The sequence below is a fragment of the Myotis daubentonii genome, chromosome 5 (genome assembly GCF_963259705.1).
Source record: "Myotis daubentonii chromosome 5, mMyoDau2.1, whole genome shotgun sequence".
Lineage (NCBI taxonomy): Eukaryota > Metazoa > Chordata > Mammalia > Chiroptera > Vespertilionidae > Myotis > Myotis daubentonii.
The window spans coordinates 58,920,274-58,941,577 of record NC_081844.1 but is presented as its reverse complement, the minus strand read 5'-3'; the positions used below and the strand labels follow the sequence as shown (position 1 = coordinate 58,941,577).

The following is a 21,304-nucleotide window of genomic DNA, read 5'->3' as shown; positions in this document are numbered from 1 at the left end:
ACTCCATCAGGGCTGTCTGGCAAAGGGAAAGAGGGTATGAATCAAACCTTCTTTTTTTAAATAATTGAAACAAGTAGTGGGGAATATGGTACAATTTGATGTCTTTTGTGAAAAAGGTTTTAAGGGACAGGGTTTTCTATTCTACTAGAGGCCCCGTGCATGAAATTCGTGCGGGGGGAGGGGGGGCGGGGGGGTCCCTCAGCCCGGCCTGCACCCTCTCCAATCTGGGAACCCTCTCACAATCCAGGACCGCTGGCTCCTAACTGCTCATCTGCCTGCCGGCCTGATCGCCCCTAACCGCCTCTGCCTCGGCCCCCGCTACCATGGCTTTGTCCGGAAGGACATCCGGTCTAATTAGCATATTACCCTTTTATTAGTATAGATTTTGTATGTTCTTTGCAGCTAATTATTTTAATTAATACTTTATTTAAATTTTGTGTTTACATTATATTTTATACTGCAAGGACTTCAAATACAGTCTTTTAAAAAATCCATAATGCTTGGTCTTTACCCAAAGTGAGCTTTTATAGAAGGATACAGGAAAGTCTGTCTTTTGTAGCAAACCATGCCCAGTTGTTCCCTATCTGTGATATCAATCAAAAGTTCATCTCTTTAGCTTACAAGAGGAGGAATTCATTTTTGTCTTAGAAAAAAATTCTGCCTCTTAGATTCTATAACACTTAGGGTTAAGAATCTGTTTAAAGAAATCACCACTGTTTATGGTGTTACAAATTATGTAGAATTAAAGTATAAGATTTAATGTGATGAGGCCATGTGTGTAGAAAAAGGAATCAAGTCTCGGTTTGACAGTTTCCTTATTTACCTCTTCCTTTCCATTTATAGCAAGAATATTGAGAAGTCAAGCAAAATTCCAAACCAGGTTCCCATAGCAGCACTTAATGTCTGCGCACCATTTCCAATTAGAAATAGTTTGTAATGGAACGCAATTTATTCCATTATAATACAGAGTTACTTTGGTGATTTTAATCCTATTTGTGTCAATTAACGTTGACACGGAAACAAATCCTGCTAATAATGGCTTCATCGTCACACACTTAAGTCAAAATCCAAAGGTGGACTTAAATATTTGAGGCTCCTTCTTTTATTTATTTATTTGCTTTCAATTATTCGAGGACATTTCTGGGTGTGTATAGTCATTACTTTCGTAGTAATTTCTAGTTGCCTATGACTTCGAGCTACTTCTTACATTTCTGCCTGAAAGATCACTTCCTGTTTTTCTTACCGTTTTTACTTTTTTAAGAGGGGTTTTCTGTTAAAGGAGAGAGCACCAGCGCTTTCCATTTAACCCCGCAGCACGGACTTTGCCTTCGGGCGAATCTGAACTTCAGGATTTGCGCGTTCCCGCCAGGCTGGGCTCTTTTGGCCCCGCGGGCCGCCGTAGCCAGGGGAGCAGTGATTGGCTGAGGCGGGAAAGTGCCGCCGCCTCCGCGGTTTCACTTTCGATTTCGTCCCGTTGGCGGAGGCTGGACTTGTGGGGCTCCTAGAGCGGGCATTCCTGGTCCCAGCCACGAGGTGAGCCCGCAGACGCACGGGCCACTCCCAGCCCCGGTGTTGCGCCGCCCGGGGCAGGGTGGGGAGCAGCCGCGGAGCCTGCGGGAGGCCGGTCCCGCGAAGGCCGCGCTCGTGGCGCCTGGCGCGGCCGGGAGGTCCGGGGTGGTCAGCGCCGGGATGAGCCGTTCCCGAGAGCCCCTCCCGCGGGGGCGCCTGGACCGCGCGGTAACGAACGGCACCCGCCGGGGCCCCCGGATCTGGCTTCCGAGTGCACCCCAGGCTGTCGCAGGGAACCCCGACTTCAGCCTGGGGATTCGGCGGGAAAGCGGACTCCGGGCACGGCCGCGCTGCGCCGGGTTGTTAGGGCTGCAGGACATTGTCCGCCGAGCCTGTAGCCATCGGGGTGCTTGCACCGGGTCCCCAGGAATTAAGGGCGGGCTGGCCCACCCTCCCAGGCTGGGGACGCCCACCTGCCGTTGACCGGTGGTCAGCTCTGGCACAGGGCTTTTGTGTGCAGGGGCGCGCGTCGCTGGCCGGGGTTCTGGCTCTGGCTTCCAGCATCGGGGGGTGCAGGTAAGGTGCTCGTGGTTCAGTGTGGTCCCCTTAGAGGTACAGGTTATTGTAGAAAAAAAGAAAGTACTGAAGAGCTCAGTGAGAAAACCATCCTCTGAACCCTCCACTTAGAATTTCTTTCCCTATTTTACTCTTGCTTGTGCTCATTTCTCCTTGAGCTAAGATTACCTATTTGGTCACTTCACAGTATATTTAGTTTTCCAGTTTTATTTAAAAATTCTTCCTGCCCTGTCTCTCTCATCAATTAAAAAAAAATCTTCTAAATAACATCTCTAATTTTGTATATTCTTTTGATTGGCTCCCTAACCCATCATTATGTATGTCCCCCAAATTACTCAACTATCCCAACTCTGGGGCATTTAGGATATTGGTGAGTTCTTGCTTCATTTTAGCAATACCCTGATAAACTTTTTAAAAAAACCTGTATTTTAGATTCTTTACTTGGACTAGATTTTGAGAAGTGAAATGATTGGAATAGGTGCTGCCTTCTACTAAGGTCTTTTTAGGTCTTCATACACATTGCCAAATTGTTTAACAAAATAGTTTAGTCGTTTACATCATTCATGTAGGACTGTGCCTGTTGCACCAAAATTATGATAGCTGATAATACATTTCTAATACACCAACCAGCAAAGGTGAGCCTGTCTTTGGAATTTTGTTGTTTGTTTTCTGTTTGTTAAATGGTGGTGTCTGGCAAGTCCACTTCCTTAAGTTTTGCGAAGGAATCTTGAGAGGGTATGTTAGTGTGTGTGTGTGTGTGTGTGTGTGTGTGTGTGTTGTTGGAGTTGCTGCGCAGGCTGGCTGACTGGTCACTTTAGTGATCTTCTAGCATAACTGCCTTATTTTGCAGATGAGGAGCCTGAGGCCTTGAGAGGTGAAATGATGAGTTACCCGAGGCGCACGGCTAATTAAGTAGCAGAGCTGGCATTAGAACTCAGGTGTCCTGCCTCCCAAGTGAGTACCCTTGATGCTGCCTCGGTGGTCTACTGAACTGTGGCACACTCGATACTAGAATTTGAAGAGATGTTTACATCCCCGGATGAATCTTTCCTTTTACAATTGTACCAAGTAACAGAGATTTCTATCCTCCGAGGGATTTGTGGCACTGAAAATGGGAAAGGGTCCATTTTCATGGCCAGGGCTAGAAATCCTTATTTAGAAGGACAACCCCTTCAAGATTTGTTGACAGTAGTTGTTTTCAGATTCTCTAACTGCTGGGATAAAGTATTTAATAAATTACAATTTATACTCTGTCATCCCGTTAGAACTTAGCTGTTTGTTCTCATTTGTTCCACCTCGAAGGTGTTTTTTTTCAAAACTTGATGTCGAGACCAGAGAACAGTGCTCTTTTTGATTTAGGATTTACAGCAGTTTCTCACCCGAAATTGACATTTTGGGTCAGTTAATTTTTTGTGAGGGAGGGCTTTCTTATCCTTTGAACACGGGTAAGCGATATCCTTGGCCTCTACCTACTAGATACCAGTAGGTATCTAGTATCCTCATTCAGGACAATCCAAAATGCCTCCAGACATTTCCAAATGTTCCTGAGGTTGGGGGCAAAATCTCTCCTGGTCAGGAACCATTTGCTTACGGGGATTATTTGGGGAACTTGATGTGAGTTCCAACGCCCCTTGCCTGGACAGCCTGACTTTGGGGAGGCTTCAGGAATCTATCTGCATTTTAGCAAGCATCTCTGTTGATTCAGATGCAGGTGCTTCTTGGACAACAAAGAAACATTTTTCCTTTCTCCATATTTTATTTGGTGGTTACTATGTTATAGCTGCTCAGGTGCATGAATGATACTGTATTAGTCACTATAGCCATAGTTGGCGAGGGGAGGGACGGGAGACTTGTCTTAGCACTGCCCTTAAATGCCCCTTCCACAGGCTTGGGCAGTGTGTTTAGGTACCAGAGATCCCCCAGAAGCTTGGAGCCTGCTGTGGGAGACAGGTCCGCTAGAAAGGAGAGCCGTTCTCAGTGTTGGATGTCCTCTCAGACTGATATATTCTGCTAAAGTATATTTACTTGGGTTGTAATATTATGTTTCATAGCAATATTTTGCTTTTCAAATTTTTTTTTCACCCTAAGCTGTAAATATTTTAAGAGTAGGCAAAAATTTCCAGGTGAACATGGCCAAGAAACAAGAATTTACGTGTTTTTTTGCTCAGTGACATGACTCAAAATTACATTAGAGATATTTCTTTCTGGTCGTTATAGTCCTTTATGGGCTGATTTACAATAATTTAGGCTCCCTCTCACTTTCTCTGGCCATCGCCTGTTTAACAGGAGAACCTTGACATAGTCCAAAGGGCAGTTGTGCCTTTGCAAGGGCTTGGGCTTTGGGATCAAGCCTTGGTTCTGCTTGCCACCTCACCTGGTGACCTTGTGAATTGCTCAGGACTCTAATGCCTGGCACATACCTGAATGAGTAAAATTTGGTTCTTTCCCCCCATTTTTTTTACTAAAGGAAATCTCTGCAGGGCGATTTGCAGATGTTCTCAGAACTCTCAGAAGCTTCTGCCTTTGAATAGCCATGTGTGAAAATAGGTAATTTAGTTAGAACAAACCGGGGTTGGAGGCATAGAGGGTGGTTGTGGCGTTAATTTTTAAGGGAGGAGTTTTATCAAGGTGACCCTGCAGAAAGGAGGCCTTTTTCCTCTTATGTGTCTACTAAAGCCTCAGTGTGTGACATTGCACGAGACCCAGACCCACAGGACCTGGGGACCCATCAGTGCACCTCCTAGTGACCGGTCGTTTGGTCGTTACTGCATTACGGCCACTGGCCTTTTATAATATAGATGGTTCAAGCGTCTGTTCTCTTGCTTCATAAATGGTCAGAACTGTTCCTTCTGCCTTATCCAGTTTCAAAGATGAAAACAAAGTTTTCACGTGAGCCAAGTGATGGGAAAAATTGTGATGTTGAGACCAATTTACTCATACAAAATGGATTTATGGGCAAGTTATTAAGTAAAAGGGAGTATCAAGGAAGCCTAATGAAGACAAATGTAAAAATTATGGACTCTAAAGTGATGGATAAAATGTGTTTGAAGCAACATCCTCTTTCCAAATAACTGTTAAAATATTTTTCAAGAGATCTGCCAGAATATAGATGCTCTGGAGAATAAATGAAAAGCTTGGTATTTGTCTCTCCTTTCATGTGGCTTACAGTCTGTTGAGGGAGAAGAGACTTGTATTAAAAAAAAAAAAAAAGAATATACGACAGTAATTGGTGACAGGTCAAGTAGAACCAGATGTGAAACTTGCTGCCAGAGCACATCTCCACTCCATCTGAAGTGGACAGTGGTACTCATGCAGGTCTCTGCTTCAACCATCCCGTGTCCCCAGCCACGGACACTATTTCCCATACCCACCGGTTCATAGGAGTCTCCTAGGCTTGTGCAAACAGATCCCGGGTTCCTACCCTGGTTCTACTGAAGCGGAATCTCCAAGTGATCCAAAGGCTCATGTTTGGGAAACGGCCCTAGAGGCTCCAGGCCAAGCTCTTAGTCATGCTCCCCAGGAATGTGGCCCTGCTGCCTTCGGAGGCGGCAGCTGGCCCTCCCTGCCTGTGTCGATGTTCTCCTCACACTGTCCAAGGCCTTCGCCAAGCTTTCTGCCCTTCCAGCCGGTGGACTCTTCCTTCACACTCCGCTCAGGTGTCACCTCCAGAAGTCCTCTGATCTTTCTGTGTGCTGTTCTCTGCAAAATTCTGTCCAACTACATACAACTTTTAAAAATTCTCCTTTTACAAGGGGTGTGTGTGTGTGTGTGTATGTGTGTGTGTGTGTGTGTGGTCTGCTTTGGAGTATAAATTCCAAGGGTCCAAGGCCATATCTTGTTGGTGTTGCATCCCTACCCAGCCTATGTGCCTGCCACTAAGGTGCTGGTGAAAGTTTGAAGTGTTGAATGCCTTCAGACAGAAATCGGTGTTAATTGGAGTAAAGATGAGGCTTACTAGTAATGGCAGAGGTATGATCTTTGATAAGCTTACAAGAATATAGCTGTACATTTATTTATTTATTTATTCATTTTAGTTTTTGGAAATCCTCACCCGAGGATATTTTTTCCATTGATGTTTTAGAAGGAATGGAAGGGAGCGGGAGAAGCAGGGAGAGAGAAACTCTATGTAAGAGAAACACAGTGGTAGGTTCCCTCCCACACAGCTCCGACTGAGCCTACAACTGAGGTATGTGCCCTTGACCAGAATTGAACCCAGGACTCTTCAGTCCACAGCTTGATCTGAGCCAAACCGGCTAGGGCTATAGCCGAGCTTTTTTTTAAAGGTGAGGGGAGAGAACATTAATAAGATTTTTAAAATATTAACACTATCAGTTAAATAACTAATAGTCTGGGATGAACAAAATGAACTAACAAGCAAAATAGAGACAGTCTCATAGAGCAGACTAACAGCTATCGAGGGGGTGGGGTTGGGTGTCGGGGATGGAGGGGATAGAGTTAAAAAGAAAAAACTCATGGACACAGACAACAGTGTGGTGCTTGTGTGGGGGGAGAAGGAGGAGGTGTGAGAGGGTATGGGGGATAAATGGTGATGGACTTGGGATGGTGAACACACAATACAGTACAGGTGATGCACTGTAGAATTGTGCACCTGAAACCAGTATAATTTTGTTAACCAGTGTCACCTCAATAAATTCAACAAAAAGAAAAAATGCAAAAAAACTCAAAAACGAACAAAAAACCGGGACACAATCAGTTAAACAACTAATAGTCTAGGTTTGTATTCTTTTTTCTGTTGTTAACTGAACAAGGCAGTTAATACTATCCCTGTGAACTAGATTTTCACTTCATGATGCATCTTACTAGTTTTTTAACACAAAATAGCTAGTTTGATCTCGATCTTATATATGAAGAAACTGGCATAATGGGATTTAGCATCTGATAGGAAATGAACTTAAGACTCATGAGTTGAGTCAATATCAGGCCCTCAGGGTTAATAGTCTCTGGATCTATTCATCCACAAAATGGCACATGTTCAGCACATAAATAAGGCAGTTTATAAATGAATGGGAAGATTTGTTTTTACTGAACCCATTAAAGGTATATAATCTGTTACAGTATTTACTTTGTTTTTTATTTTCCTTGTGTTCAAAACTGCATAACATTGTTGTGTGGTCTGAGTCCTGAATGAATAGTGGTTATCCAGAATAGTAGTTGTGATTTTAGTTCTGTTGAGAGTATGTAGCAAAAAAAATACACTGACAGTTCAGTGGAAAAGTTAAATTAAAATTTGCTGAGCAAAATAATCAGTTGATCACATTAAGATTTTTTTCAGGCCTTGGGGAGATGCAGTGGATGAGGAGGTCCCAAATTCAAGAGTAGTTTTTAAAACTTGTATTTTCTGTTATTTAACTTGGGATGTTGACTTCTCTTGGAAAAGAAAATTATTTAACTTAAATTATGAGAACCTTTGAATAGACTTTAAAATATGGCTGATTTGAGCTTGAATGTTGGTTTCACCACATTTGGGAGCAAATTATTTCATCTTTCTGTGTGCCTTTATTTTCATTACCAAAATGGGGATATTAAGACCTTCCCAGGGTTCTTGTAAAGATTAAATTTGGTAGTGTGTATAAGGATCTTAGCAGAGTGCTCTGCATAAATAACACAAGCATTCAATGAATGGGTATACTGATTTGTGTGTGAGGCAGTAGTACAAGTGGTTGAGAACAGGGCCCTTCTACGATGAGGCTGTGTCAGAGGGTCGATGTGAGGACTGATGAGATAATGTATGGAAAGCACATCACTTAGTTCCTGGCTCCTAGTAGGTCCTGAAACATGTTAGCTGTTGTGTGGTGGTAGAATAATGTGGAGTCTTCACATGTGCTCCATTGATGCTTGGTGTCCTTTAAATATGTTAAGGCCTTCAGGCTCTTTTTTTTTTTTTTTTTTTTTTTTTGGTTCATTAATTAACTTTTGTCCTTGCCTTTATTGCCCCTTTTCAGATTTCTGATCAGGATTGTTACAATGAGTCTACGGAAGCAAACTCCCAGTGACTTCTTAAAGCAAATCATTGGACGACCAGTGGTGGTAAAACTAAATTCTGGAGTGGATTATCGAGGTAATATTTTTCTGCTTCATCCTCACTGGTGTAATTAAATAAGTAAATATGACTAACTGATTTTTAGCAACCTTTTAAACATACCCAGTGAATCTCAAAAATCATTGGTTGTCAACAGTTTTTATGCCCACCTCTTTTCTTCCCCTGGATTGATCCCCTTTAGAGACACAACTGACACCAGAGTGTGTGCTTCTGACTTCCGGTGTGGTTTGTGGCTCCCGTCTCCTGTCTCTGCTTTGAGAGCCTGTGTGCCTCAGTTCCCTGGTACCCTGGTAGCAGCCAAGGATTCCCAGTCGCCTCAGGCGTGAATAGCTGGCTGGATACTGAAGGACCCTTGGCACAATAGCGTTTGTTTTGCAGAAGTATTGAAGGTTGGCAGCAGCTATTTAGACAGTGTCATGTTACAGCATAAACTTCCCACTCGCATAATGTGCGGGTTATCCAAAAACACCTTTCTGTTCTTTTAGAGAATGCTCTTTTTAAGGCTGCGACACTACTAAAATTAATTGCGTGGGTATCAAATTCCATTTTTTAAGTTACTAAATTTCTAGTCTTCCAAAATTAAGATATGTTAAATTACCTGGACTAGTTTACAGGTACAGAAAACTAATTCGTTAGCAGATGTTATGGCCTTTCCTTAGTCTCCTTTTTGAATAATTTTTCATCTCTCTTCTGAATAATGATAGTAATCTCTTGAGCTTATTTCACACATGCAAACTTAATTTTATTGAGAGCTTACTGTGGGTCCAATGAGTGCTCAACACTTTAATTTTCATTTTATCTTCATATAAGTCCTTTGAGATCTCCGTTGATTATCCCCACCTGGTAAGAGAGGAACTAGGACTCAGACTCATGCATGACACAAACGCCTTGCTGTTTATATACTGCTTTGGTTTCTTGATATTAATAACATCTCCAATTTAATAGGATTTTTTAGTGAAACCAGTGGATTATACTAAATAGTGAGATACTATAAAGTCTCTCTGTACTGCTTCTCATCCATGAACTTTTGATGAACCTAAAAGAGTATGTAATAAACTTCTAGAGATTTGAGTATGTTCAGCAGGTGATTAGAGTGAACACTGTGTTCAATATCTTCTCAGTACCCGCTTCATTGAGGAGACCAACCAGCTGGACCTTTTTGTCTCTGCTCTTTAGGGAAAATTTACCTATTTATAAATGTAATATATGTGGGACTTTTTGTTTTGTTATAAATTTCAAAGCAAATACTAGAGAAAAGTATACTCAAGAAGAAAGCCAATTCTCCCAAAATTCTACTACCCAGAGACAATCAGCCTTACCAACTGGATCTGTCTCCATATAAGCATAGTTTTACATCAGTGGGATCAGCTATACATGCACCCTGATTTTTCTTTTAATAGTAAAAAATATGTTCAGTTATCTGACAATATAAAGTGTTTAATGACTCCATGGGGTTACCTTGTGTGGATGTACCATAATTTTGTGTTAATTTTTAACCAATTCCCTATGAATGCGCATTTAAGGGTTTATCAGTTTTGTTGTTATAAACATATTTGCTCCTTTGACATATCTTGAGCATCTGTCCAACTATTTCTTTAGAATCAATTCCCTAGGCTAAGATTTCTGAGTCGAAGAGCATTGGAGCAGAGGGTTCATTCTTCTTTAGGCTCTCACCTACCCTTGTATTAGCTTTGTTTTCAACTTTTTCATCCTAATTGGCAACAAGTAATACCTCATTTTATTTATATTTCTCTGTTTACTAGTGAGGCTAAATAACCTTTCACATGGGTGGTAGTCATAACTTTTCTCTTTCTGAATGTCTGGCTCATGGCTTCTATACTATTAAAGCAAAGTGGTGTACACTGTTGGGAGTATTACTACACAGAGCTCTCATTTTGTGGTTAAATACTACTAAAAACCAGCTCTTTGTAGCAGTTTCTCTTTAAGCTTAACGAAAACTTTATTTTCTATTATTTATAGTAGTTTATCCCTTAGAGTAAGGAAGGTGTTACAATTATAACCTGGCACCTTTTTCTTTTTTTAAAAAAAAAGACACAACCTTTCCTTTGAGAATAGCTATTTTTATTAGAAGTGAACATTTAATTTTGAAATGCTCTTGATGCATTTTCAAACAGATTTGCAGACCAGGTCTCAGAAGTTTCTTGCTCTTTTACAATTGTGGTTTAATTGTAAAATTAATACAGCAGGAAATAAACTGTAGAGTTGTATCATAAACTTTTTGATAAGAGATAATTGTTAATGTTCAGAATCCATTGTGATTCTCTGAAAGCTTCCAGTTTTTAGCAGAATTCTGTTAGGTGAATGTTTTGTGCTCTCGTTACACATACAATTTTGAAAAGAAACTTTTGTTTAGAGGAGAATGGGGCCGGAGGCAGGGAGTGAGGAGCATACTAACGAAATTGAGACTAAATGAAGTTGTCAACTTGGTTAATTGAATCTAATCTGTAGTATTTGCTTTCACTTAAATTATTTTTCTAGAAAATACCTCTTTAAGTTAGAGACTCAGTTTTGAAAACTATTCACCCAGTTTCTTTGAAAGTTCCCTAGAATGTTTGTGGCCATTTTTCTGTATTAGTCTGGATTTGAAATATTATAACTGTAACAAACAGAAAGGGATGTGTTATAATGCAATATGTTGCCTTGTATTCTCAAGCTGCTCTTCACTGTGAGTCACAGCTTTAAGTTGTTCCTTCAGGAGCACCTGCTGTCTCCTCCTCTATTATTTTAACAGATTGTGGAGACTTCCTCTTAACCTTGGAGTACATTCATTTGCTGCAGTACTTGTTGTGAAAGAATGAAATAAATCTGCCAGACCCGTATTTCACTTAGTGGCTAAAGTAAGAAATGCCCCTGGAAGGGAAGAGTCTTGGCTAATGGTCATTTGCTCCTGCATAATTGCCTACTCATTTTTTTGGTTTTCAAAGAATGGTGTTATATTTGGCGTATTCTTATTATGTTACTTTTGTGAAGGCTTTACAAGTTACTGTTATCACACATACCGTGAAAAAAGTGACAGATCATTGTTTTTCCTACTTTCATGCTGTATGCTTCTTAGCTTTTATTCAGATGTACATTAAATAAAGGCATTTTTCTATGCGTCCATCTATTCAGTGTTGTTTACAGTATGAATTTTTATATTAAGCATGTAAGAGCCAATGAATGGAAAGATGGTCAGCTCTAAGGTATATCCTGTAATTTTCAACTCTTCCTTGCTTTGTATATCTTCTCTTTGACTCAATCTGTCTGCAGGGGTCCTGGCTTGTCTGGATGGCTACATGAATATAGCCTTGGAGCAGACAGAAGAATATGTAAATGGACAGCTGAAGAATAAGTATGGGGATGCATTTATCCGAGGAAACAACGGTAATATTCCTTCGCTCTGTAGTGTAGTTGTACAACATCTGAACTAAGCCTTTGTGTTTATAGTTGGGATCACCAGCGGGTTTTCTAGATAACTTAAAAGTTCAGTTTTAGTTTTATTTTGTTTACTTTTAAATTTTTATATTTCAAATCTTCAGTGTGACCAGTTTATTTTTAGTAGCTTCATGGATTTGGGGACTAAAAAATCTCCCCTGCCCTTACTGAGGGGCATTGGTATACTGACCTGAACTCTTTCTGTTGAATACAGTTTATTCTATTCCCCCAACACTGCCTCTCACACTGGAATCTGGGGCTGTAAGAATGGCCAGTGTTTCCCTGCTATCTTTGGTTTGCATCATTTGGCAGTTAGCTTGTCCTATTTGTCCTTTGTGAATCATTTAAATGCTCTCTGTGGAGATTGTATCTTTTAATTTGACAAAAATGACAAAACAGGAAATATGGTTCTAAAATTACTCAGCTTTTTAACAGCTAATATATGGCTGTGATTATTATGTTTACTTTTAAGTACCTCATTTAAAAACACATTATCACTAAAGTAATATATGAATTTTTAGGGAGAAGGAGAAGACTTCAAAACGATGGTAATTATCCCTTGACCCCTCCCCACTTTTTGTTCCCATTCCCCAAATGGAGCTCTGGGAACCTGAGTTTGGGCTTTTTATTGGTGTGCGTTCTTTAGTTCTGGGTAACTCCCTCAGCCCCTTTGCTGTGAACTCAGCGCTCTGACTTAGTGTGGGTATTCTATCTCCTGGTCGTACAATGCCATATTTTCCCATATCTTCATATATAATATGCTTTTTAGTTCTAACATGTAGAGTTTCTCCTCTCATTTTTCATACTGTTCTTATTTGATCTCTTACATTTACTAAGAAATGTTAGGATTTTTCAACATTTCAAGACAACTGATAGCAGTCAGTTGCAGGTTCTGTAAGTGATAGGGTGGATCCTGTCACATGCGTATACAACATGTAAACCATGTCCAATTTCCCAGGATGTTTTACTGTCATTTTGATGCTTCTCTTCATATATCTTTTCCATGATGTAATAATTAATAATCAGTGGTAGTTATTTTTAGACTCCCACATTCACATCCTAGACGTTTTTTTTTATTATCTAAAGTTTTACATATGTCTCCTTTTTCCCCAATTAACGCCCCCCCTCCCCCCTCACACACACACACACACACATCCTAGACCAGCCGTGGGCAAACTACGGCCCGCGGGCCGGATCCGGCCTGTTTGAAATGAATAAAACTATTGAAAAAAAAGACCGTACCCTTTTATGTAATGATGTTTACTTTGAATTTATATTAGTTCACACAAACACTCCATCCATGCTTTTGTTCCGGCCCTCTGGTCCAGTTTAAGAACCCATTGTGGCCCTCGAGTCAAAAAGTTTGCCCACCCCTGTCCTAGACTCTTAAAGAGGATCTCTGCTTACCTGATTAATCTGTGCTACTAGAGGCCCAGTGCATGAAATTCATGCACTTGGGGGTGGGGGTGGTGTCCCTCAGCCCAGTCTGCACCCTCTCGCAGTCCAGGAGCCCTTGGGGGATGTCTGACTGATCGAGAGTGGGCCTAAGCCATCAGTCGGACATCCTTAGGGCTGCTGCAGAGGCGGGAGAGGCTTCTGCCACCACCACTGCACTGACCAGCTGTGAGCCCCATTTCTCACTGAGCGGCACTCCCCCTGTGGGAGCACACTGACCACCAGGGGGCAGCTCCTGTGTTGAGCAGGATCGGGCCAAAACCGGCTCTCCAATATCCCTAAGGGGTCCCAGATTGCGAGAGGGCCCAGGCCAGGTGGAGGAACCCCACCAGTGTACAATCGGGGTCGAGGAGGGATACGGGAGGTTGGCCAGCTGAGGAGGAACCGCAGGGAGGGCTCCAGGGCATGTCCAGACCGTCTAGCTCGGCTGGACCCCAGCAGCAAGCTAACCTACCCGTTGGAGCGTCTGCCCCCTGGTGGTCAGTGCACTTCATAGTGAGCGGTTGAGTGGCCTTAACATATCATTAGCATATTATGCTTTGATTGGTTGAATGGACGACTGGACACTTAGAATATTATGCTTTTGTTATATAGGATGATCTTTCATCAAGATACCTCTAAATTTCCCTGTGAACAAATCTGTCAGAATCTGAGTAGGTGGGGATGTGAGGGAGGTACACCTTTGGTGACCCAGGCATAGCATTTTGTCTTATATCCTGTCTTATTCTTATGGACCACCTCTCCTGAAGACTTCAGTGTGGGTGGTCACAGGAAGCCTAGCAAAGCAGCACTTTGGCAACACCAGGGAACTCAGAAAAAGGACTTTTTTTTTTTTAAATAACAAGCTCCTCAGATCTTGTTTATCCTGTCACAATTATAAAATTAGACAGTAAATTTAGAGTTTCTGTTGGGGAAATGGGTGAAAATATGTTCTTTATTCATAATCTGAATCTAGCCTCGTAAAATTTATTGATTTACTTTACTTCAAGCATAATTAATGTACCTATAATCATAAAACATTTTTGTATTCTGGTAACTTTCACATTCATTTTGTTTTATCCTCCTGGTCACAAAAGTAAGTCAGCTAAGACTAGAACACAGTCCTGTATAACATCAAACCAAGTCTAGATTCATAAAATTAGTCTACAGTAGTTCTAGAGTTTATTGTGTAGTATGGAAATTTCCTTTCGATTTGTAGAGGTGTCAGGCCAAAATCTGTTGCTTTTAAAGCTTATTGTTATGCCCTAACCATTTTGGCTCTGGATAGAGTGTCAGCCTGCGGACTGAAGGGTCCCAGGTTTGATTCCACTCAAGGGCATGTACCTTGGTTGCGGGCATATCCCCAATGGGAGGTGTGCAGGAGGCAGCTGATCGATGTTTCTCTCTCGTCGATGTTTCTAACTCTCTATTCCTCTCTCTTCCTCTCTGTAAAAAATCAAAACAATATATATTTTTAAAAGAAACTTACTGTTATGATGCTTAAGGACAGTTCTTCAATGTCTGTATGTTTTGTTTTGTTTTTTCAGTGTTATACATAAGCACACAGAAGAGAAGGATGTGAAGGCATCAAGCTTACAGCACTCTTCAGACCTGGATATATTTTTTTATGAGATCTTTTTGGTTCTTTTATATAATTTGTCATATTTCATAATAATTGGTGATTTTTCAGTTATTAAGTAGAAACAGTAATAATTGGTGATTTTTCACTGACATGTGAGTAAGATAAATGTATAAAGTTGTGGATTTAATTGTAAAGAATTCTTTCATATTTAAGTGTCAGTCATTTTTTTTTTTTTTTTTTTTACCTCTGTGTCTGCAGGATGCAAAAAGAATTAAAAAAAGAAAAAGAAAGATCTTTGTTTCTCCCTACATGACTTTTAAGTCATTTGGTTTGATTGTTTTACTTACTTAACTGACTAAAATGATGCGCAGGATGATAATTCAAACATCTTAGAGTTGTCCCCTTTATTCCTTCCCCTTCTATTTCCCACACAAAATACTTGAGTGAAAATATTCTACAAAGCCATCCAGTTTCAGTCTGAGGGTCCATGAGGTCAGAAGCTCAGCCTCTGATACAGTCACCTGATAGAAAATAGCATCAGGGACCTAGGAGTGGCTCTTCCACAGAAGGGAGTGGGAATCCAACTTGATTTGGGGGAGAAATTTGAAAGGTTCCCAGTATGCTGGTTGGGTGAAAACGTTCCATTTAAGCCAAGTCTGCCCACAGTCATCTCATATCTCCCCGTGTGCTGTTCGACCTGTTGGATTCCCTTGCTCCCTTTCCGAAGCATTGGCATCAATGCCACTCATTTTGTGAACACATCAGGGGAGGGGCTGGTCCTGCTCATCTGTCTGGTGGGCATTTAGATTAAAGCACAGCTTAGGGTTTGTAAACATAGTCAGGTTTCAGTTGCTCAGCTGACTGGGGAGAATCTCCTCACTCCTGACCAGGGAGGGGTGTCCGTCCGGAAGCCTTCCTCAAGTGGCAGCTGTGTGCACAGTGCTGGCACAAGGCGGCCCCTCTGCAGTACGTGACCCCTCTGAGGGGGGTTCACAAGTTACTAATGAGATGTCCACAACCCCGCTTTATTCTCTGAACAGTTTATGCTCTCGGGACAACCCTGTGGTTGAATGAACACCAGACAATTGTGTGAATGTTGTATTGGCCTTCCTCCTCCCACCTCCCCAGTCTAAACAATTGCTTGCTTGAAGGATTGGGGGGCCGGATCAGGAAGCAGGGGAAAGGGGCGGTGATGGTTCTGGAGAGAGATGTGTGGCACTTTGTCTTGTTTCGTTTTAAAGATTGTCGAGTAAGTGGAAACAATTATTTTTTAATAACTTGAGAAAGGTGACCAGAAAAATTTGCAAGGTTTAACTGTGTACGCCAAAAATACACTACGCTGTGCTTCAATAATTTAACACTGCTTGACGGGCTTGAAAAGGAACCAGTCTGTAAGTACAAATCACCAATTTGCTCTTTTACAAACGACTTCTTTTAGGGAGAAAATGGATGTCCCTTCAAGTGGAGCATGCATGTTCCCATTTGTTTCCTAGGATCTGCGGGGCTGCCAGGTTACCGGGCCCTTCATTCACTTACACCAGCTGCTTCTGAAAGCAATTCCGTTGTTATCTCCCAGCAATCTGTACATCCTATTTGTGCTACCTTCCCCCCCCCGGCCTCCTTTTCGGTGTATGTCTTTATTTCCCCCTTGCCATCTCTCTATTTTAATAGCTCTACAGTGGGTAGTGTTTTCAACCATGGAACTACTTCTAATCAAGATCGACTTTGGGAAATGCTACCGTTTTTATGGTAATAACGGGCCGTATTATGCACTGTACCCAACGCAAGCTGTCCCCTGTGTATGCCTTCACATAGAACCATGAGAAAAGTGTAACTGCTGAAATTACTTTTTTCTTAACTGTAGTCTCCTAGAGGTCAGTGAATGCTTTCCAGTTGCATCGCAGCAAAGGCATTTGTTCTAAGTTGAGTAATTTTTCACTTGAGTAAACATATATTCTCTGCCCCCAAACCCTGGCTGCTATGCTCTTTTTCTTTGTTCTGCAACAAAACGGAATGTTGAGTGAGAAACAGAAATTGTGCTTAATTTTTTAGACTATTTGACTTCATTTTCTGTTTTGGTCTTCTGAGCTGTTCCTTGGCTAATCTTCCAACAAGTCGAATTGATTCTGACTTCAAAACTGTTTATCCCAAAACAGAGCTGTTGACAAGTACAAATACAGATGGCAGACGTGTGGTATGATTTTCCTGTTCTCATCTCAGCATCCAGCAAGGGAATGTGACTGAGAGATGGCTTGCAGCTTAAGCTTTTTTATTCAGGGCAATGTGGAGTGTGCTTAATTATGTGACAAATAGTCACAAGTGACTAAGGGATTTCCCCAAGGTCTGAAGTCTCGGCAGCATTGACTTGCTGTGTATGGTTTATTGCCCGGGAGGCTATACTAACCTGGGGGGAAACTGCCTGAGAATTGCCCTGACACCGGCGACCTCGGTACAGCATTCCAGGCCGAAGGCCGGTCTTCCCTGAGTGTGGAGGACACCTTTGTCCTCAGAGCACATGATCCTCAAGGATTCGCTAGCTCCTCTATTGTAAATCCCAGCCCATTCTGTGGCCAGGACTATTCTTTACAGCCACACTGCATAACCATTCTTCTCTTCACAAAAAGACACCGTTGCCAAAAGGAAGACAAAGTTTTGTCTCCGGTGACCTTGTTTCTGGAGGTCCTGTACTCGCCAGCATGGCTCTGAGCACCTTTACTAAGACTGACCGATGGTTGTTGAGCTGGACTCCACTCGACAAGTTGCAGGGTTAGTCCTGGCCTCTCTGGGGCCTGAATGTCCAGCAACTACTTTCATTCCAATAGCTGCTGCCTGTTTGTACCAATACACAGCCATGCAGCGCTGAGTGTCTATGTTGTTAACTGACCAGCTTTGACTCACCAGTTGGGAGTTCAGTTTGCCAAAGTGGGGCCAAGACTGCAGATGTGGACAGACAAGAAAGGGGACAGGACAGTGGAGGTGACACTAACTGATGTCCGCCCTGCTCCTCTGTTCGTCTGCTTCCCTTGTCTGGGGGATGGCGGGTTTGAGAAAGTGGTAACAGAAGTCAGTTTAGCACTTACTGAATGACAACTGTAGGCAGGGTACTGTGCGAGGCCTAGTGGGGCATTGAAGTAAATGCTACCTGGTTCATTCCCTCCATACTGAGTTTGTAGATTTGGGTATTTGTGGGAAAAAGTGCTATCCTTTTTTTCTAACTGGGCCAAAATTTTGAGAATTCATTTTAAAATCAGAACACTTTAGATGGATCTGATAATCTCAACCATATGTTCATGTCTTGAGGTTCCAGATAACCTCAGGACTAGATAATTTTGAAAATGATTGTCTCCATCTGCTTATCTCATTTCCCCACAGGCCCATGTGGTTCAACCTCCATCTTGATACTTATTTTTCCATCTAGCAAAAGCCACATTTTCTGTTTTGTTTCATCTGCCTTATTGAAAGATTTTCTTTTCTTAGTAGTAATTTGGGACTTGTAGCAGCTAGAAGGTGGACACATTCTAGGATCTCCATAAAAGTATAAAACATTTGACAGTTGGTTAGACTAGTTCTCGAGGTCTTGTTTACAAAATGTTCATATCCATATGGGCTCCATTTATTCCAAGTTTTATAATGGAATTGATGCTGGTGGGTTTGGCAAAATATTGTAACAATAGTGTGGACTAAAGGGGAGCCAGTTAGTGAAAAGTTTACATACAAACATTTTAGAAAAACTCATGCCATCATGTGAATGCACACAGTATTCCAAATCACTATTCATTGTCCATATCAAATAGTCCTACTGAAATTGCAACAATGAAAAAATCAAAAATTTGTAATCGGCATGTTGAGCGGTGTATCATAAACAACCCCAAATCGCAGTTTTTTGAAATGGCAAACGATTCTCTTTAGTGCTCTACCCTGTGTCCCAGGCTGAGGGAGGCAGCACCTTAAGTTTCTACTATATCAGCATGACTCAAAGCTTGGTGCCACAGGGGAGAGACTAAAGAATCATGCCCTGGCCTTGGCCAATGTTTCTCAGTGGTTAGAGTGTCAGCCCACACACCAAAGAGTCACAGGTTCAATTCCCGGTCAAGGGTATGTATGGGAATTGCAGGTTCCATCCCTGGCCCCCAGCCCCTGTCAGGGCACTTTTGGGGAGGCAACTAATCCATCTCTCTTCCTCCTCCCTCCCTCACTCACTCCCACTTTCTCAAAAAATTCAATGGAAAAAATACCTTAGGGTAAGGATTACCAAAATATACTTTCTTAAAATCATGTCCTGGCTCTTCAATGCTTTTGCTTAGAAGTGGTACCGGTCACTCACTCCATTTTATTAGCCAAAGCAAGTTACATGACCATGGTTTACTTTTAAGTTTTCAGGAACATGTAATCCTTTCATGGATGCAGATGGAGAGAAAACCAGAAATATTTGTGAACAATGGTAATAACTACCCCAGTATAGGTATTAAGGTTCACAAAAGAAACAGAACCGATAGGGTGTGTGTGTCTGTGTACGGAGAGAGGAAGAGAGACTTATTTAAGGAATTGGCTCACACAAGTCCAAAATACAGTGGTGGCTGGTAGGTTGGAGACCTGGGGAAGGGATGCAGTTCAAGTCCAAAGGCAGTCTGCCGGCAGAATCTCCCCTTCTTTTTCTATTAAGGCCTTCGACTGATTGGATTTAGCCCACCCACATTATGGAGGGCAATCTGCTTTACTCAAATTCTGCCAATTTATGTGTTAATCTCATCTAAAAATATCTTACAGAAACACAGAGGATATTTGACCAAATATCTATGCACTGTGGCCTAGCCCATTTTTCTCCCAATGGTCCATAAAGATAATGAGGCCCAGCTGGTGTGGCCGTGGTTGAGCGTTGATGTATGAACACTTGTGGTTTGATTCCCAGCTGGGCACATGCCCAGGTTGCAGGCTCAATCCCCCATGTGGGGTATGCAGGAGGCAGCTGATCAATGATTCTTTTCATCATTGATGTTTCTAACCCTCACACTAAACTCAGTCAAGGAGAAGGGGAATGTTGGGAAAGCTCTCGAAAGTGAAATTCTGTTTGGCTTGCTGTCACCTAGTCCCTTCTAGCTTTCCTTAATCTTTTAGCTCAAATGTGTTTTGTGCAAAGTCCAGATTCCCAAGGCAGCCTGATTGGTTGCTGCCCTATCAATGGATTAAGGTCTTGGGAAAACTGCCACCTGTAACCAATCAATCCTGGTGAGAAGGGGAGGTTGTGGCATGGTGTGTGGGGACTCTTCCCAGGGCTGAGATGAGGGCAGATGAGCTCTGGAGAAGTGTGCTTGGGCCTCAATATGCGTAAGAACCATAGGGGAGAAAGGCTGGCTGTTAAAATGCTGAACTCAGCTCAGTGGTAACTCAGTGGGGCCTGAGGGTCTGCCCTCCTCATGAGCTCCGGGTGATGGGGATGCTGCTGGCCCAGGGACCACACTTTGAACCCGTCAGACTCTGCAGGGGTTGCAGTCAGGGCACGGACTACAATGTACTCAACACATCCCTCTTTTCCTAGAATGTTCTTCTCTCTTCATTTACAAGAAAAACTCACTCGCTATTTAAGATGCAGTTCAGATGTAACCTATGTGAAACTTTGTGGGGCTCTCATAGAGTTCATCTCAACTAACACCTTTAAAAAATCCCTTTTCCCTAATAGTTACTTGTGTCTATCTGTCACCTTCATTTTTTTTGTTTGTTCTACTTTTTTATTTATACACAGTTTTTATTTATATGAGGGTTTGGGGCGCAGTCTATGAATTTTAACAAGTGCATGCAGTTATGTGAGCACCACATGCCTTTCAGAATAGTGTCATCATCCCCCAAACAATCACTCCTCCCCACAGCCCTGCCCCTGGCAACCCCTGACCTGTTTCTGCTCCTATCACTTTGCCTTTCTCAGAAAGTTATAAACATAGAATCACACACCATGTAGCCTTTTGAGTCTCCTCCATTTTCTTGTGCGTATTGATGGGTCTGGATAGTGTCTAATTCATCTTTGTTTTTTGTCCAAATCAATGCCTGGCACAAGTTTGGTGTTCAGATCCTCATTTTGCTAACTCTCATTGCAACCTGTCAAACGTCCTTGGAGACGCTCACATCGTTACCAGTAAATCCCAGATGAGACAGGGCCTCCAGCCTCCGTGGGTTTACTGACTGGCTTTCTTCTGATTCTTCAACTCTGTGTTTTCCTAACTTGCCTGGTCAAAAGAATCTCCTGGGGTGTGTAATAAAAATGCAGATTTAAAATACTTTCTCCTGCAGATTTTATTTCACGGGACTAGAGAGAAGCCTGGGGAATCTGTATTAGTGTTTCTCAACTCTTGCTTGTACTGGAATAACCTAGAAGGCTTGTTAAACCACAGATTGCTGGACCCTACCCCTGATTCAGTGGGTCCAGAGTGGGGTCCAGGAATTTGTACTTCTAACAAGGTCCCGATGATGTGCTCTGGGGACCCTACTTTGAGAGCCACTGCTGTGCAGGCTCTGTGTTATGATCGAGAGTCTACGGTGATTCTTATGTGTATCCAAATTTGTGAACTCCATCTTCAGTGCACTAGAGGGGAGGGAGTGTGCTGTGGGATGTTTTTGTGAAGCTTGGCTCTCTGGCCATCGCATCAACCCCACCTCACCGGGGGTAACGTCTTCAGCCCACCTTGACTCCGAAGCAGAGAATGCAGAGGTTGGCA

General features: G+C 42.2%; 1 protein-coding gene across 2 annotated transcripts; it reads left to right on the top strand.

The window, feature by feature from the left end:
- Positions 1-1,379: 1,379 nt before the first annotated feature.
- On the top strand, positions 1,380-14,883 carry LSM6 (LSM6 homolog, U6 small nuclear RNA and mRNA degradation associated). Of its 2 annotated transcripts, XM_059697905.1 has the most exons (5): positions 1,400-1,533; positions 2,936-3,039; positions 8,049-8,164; positions 11,417-11,530; positions 14,563-14,883. In XM_059697905.1, exons 3-5 carry the CDS (start codon positions 8,071-8,073, stop codon positions 14,595-14,597), a joined length of 243 nt encoding a protein of 80 aa, XP_059553888.1. In that variant the 5' UTR covers positions 1,400-1,533; positions 2,936-3,039; positions 8,049-8,070; the 3' UTR covers positions 14,598-14,883. The 2 variants fall into 2 exon arrangements, with proteins under 2 accessions (XP_059553889.1, XP_059553888.1); XM_059697906.1 differs by lacking the exon at positions 2,936-3,039 and having other exon boundaries at positions 1,380-1,533.
- The last annotated feature ends 6,421 nt before the right edge of the window (positions 14,884-21,304 follow it).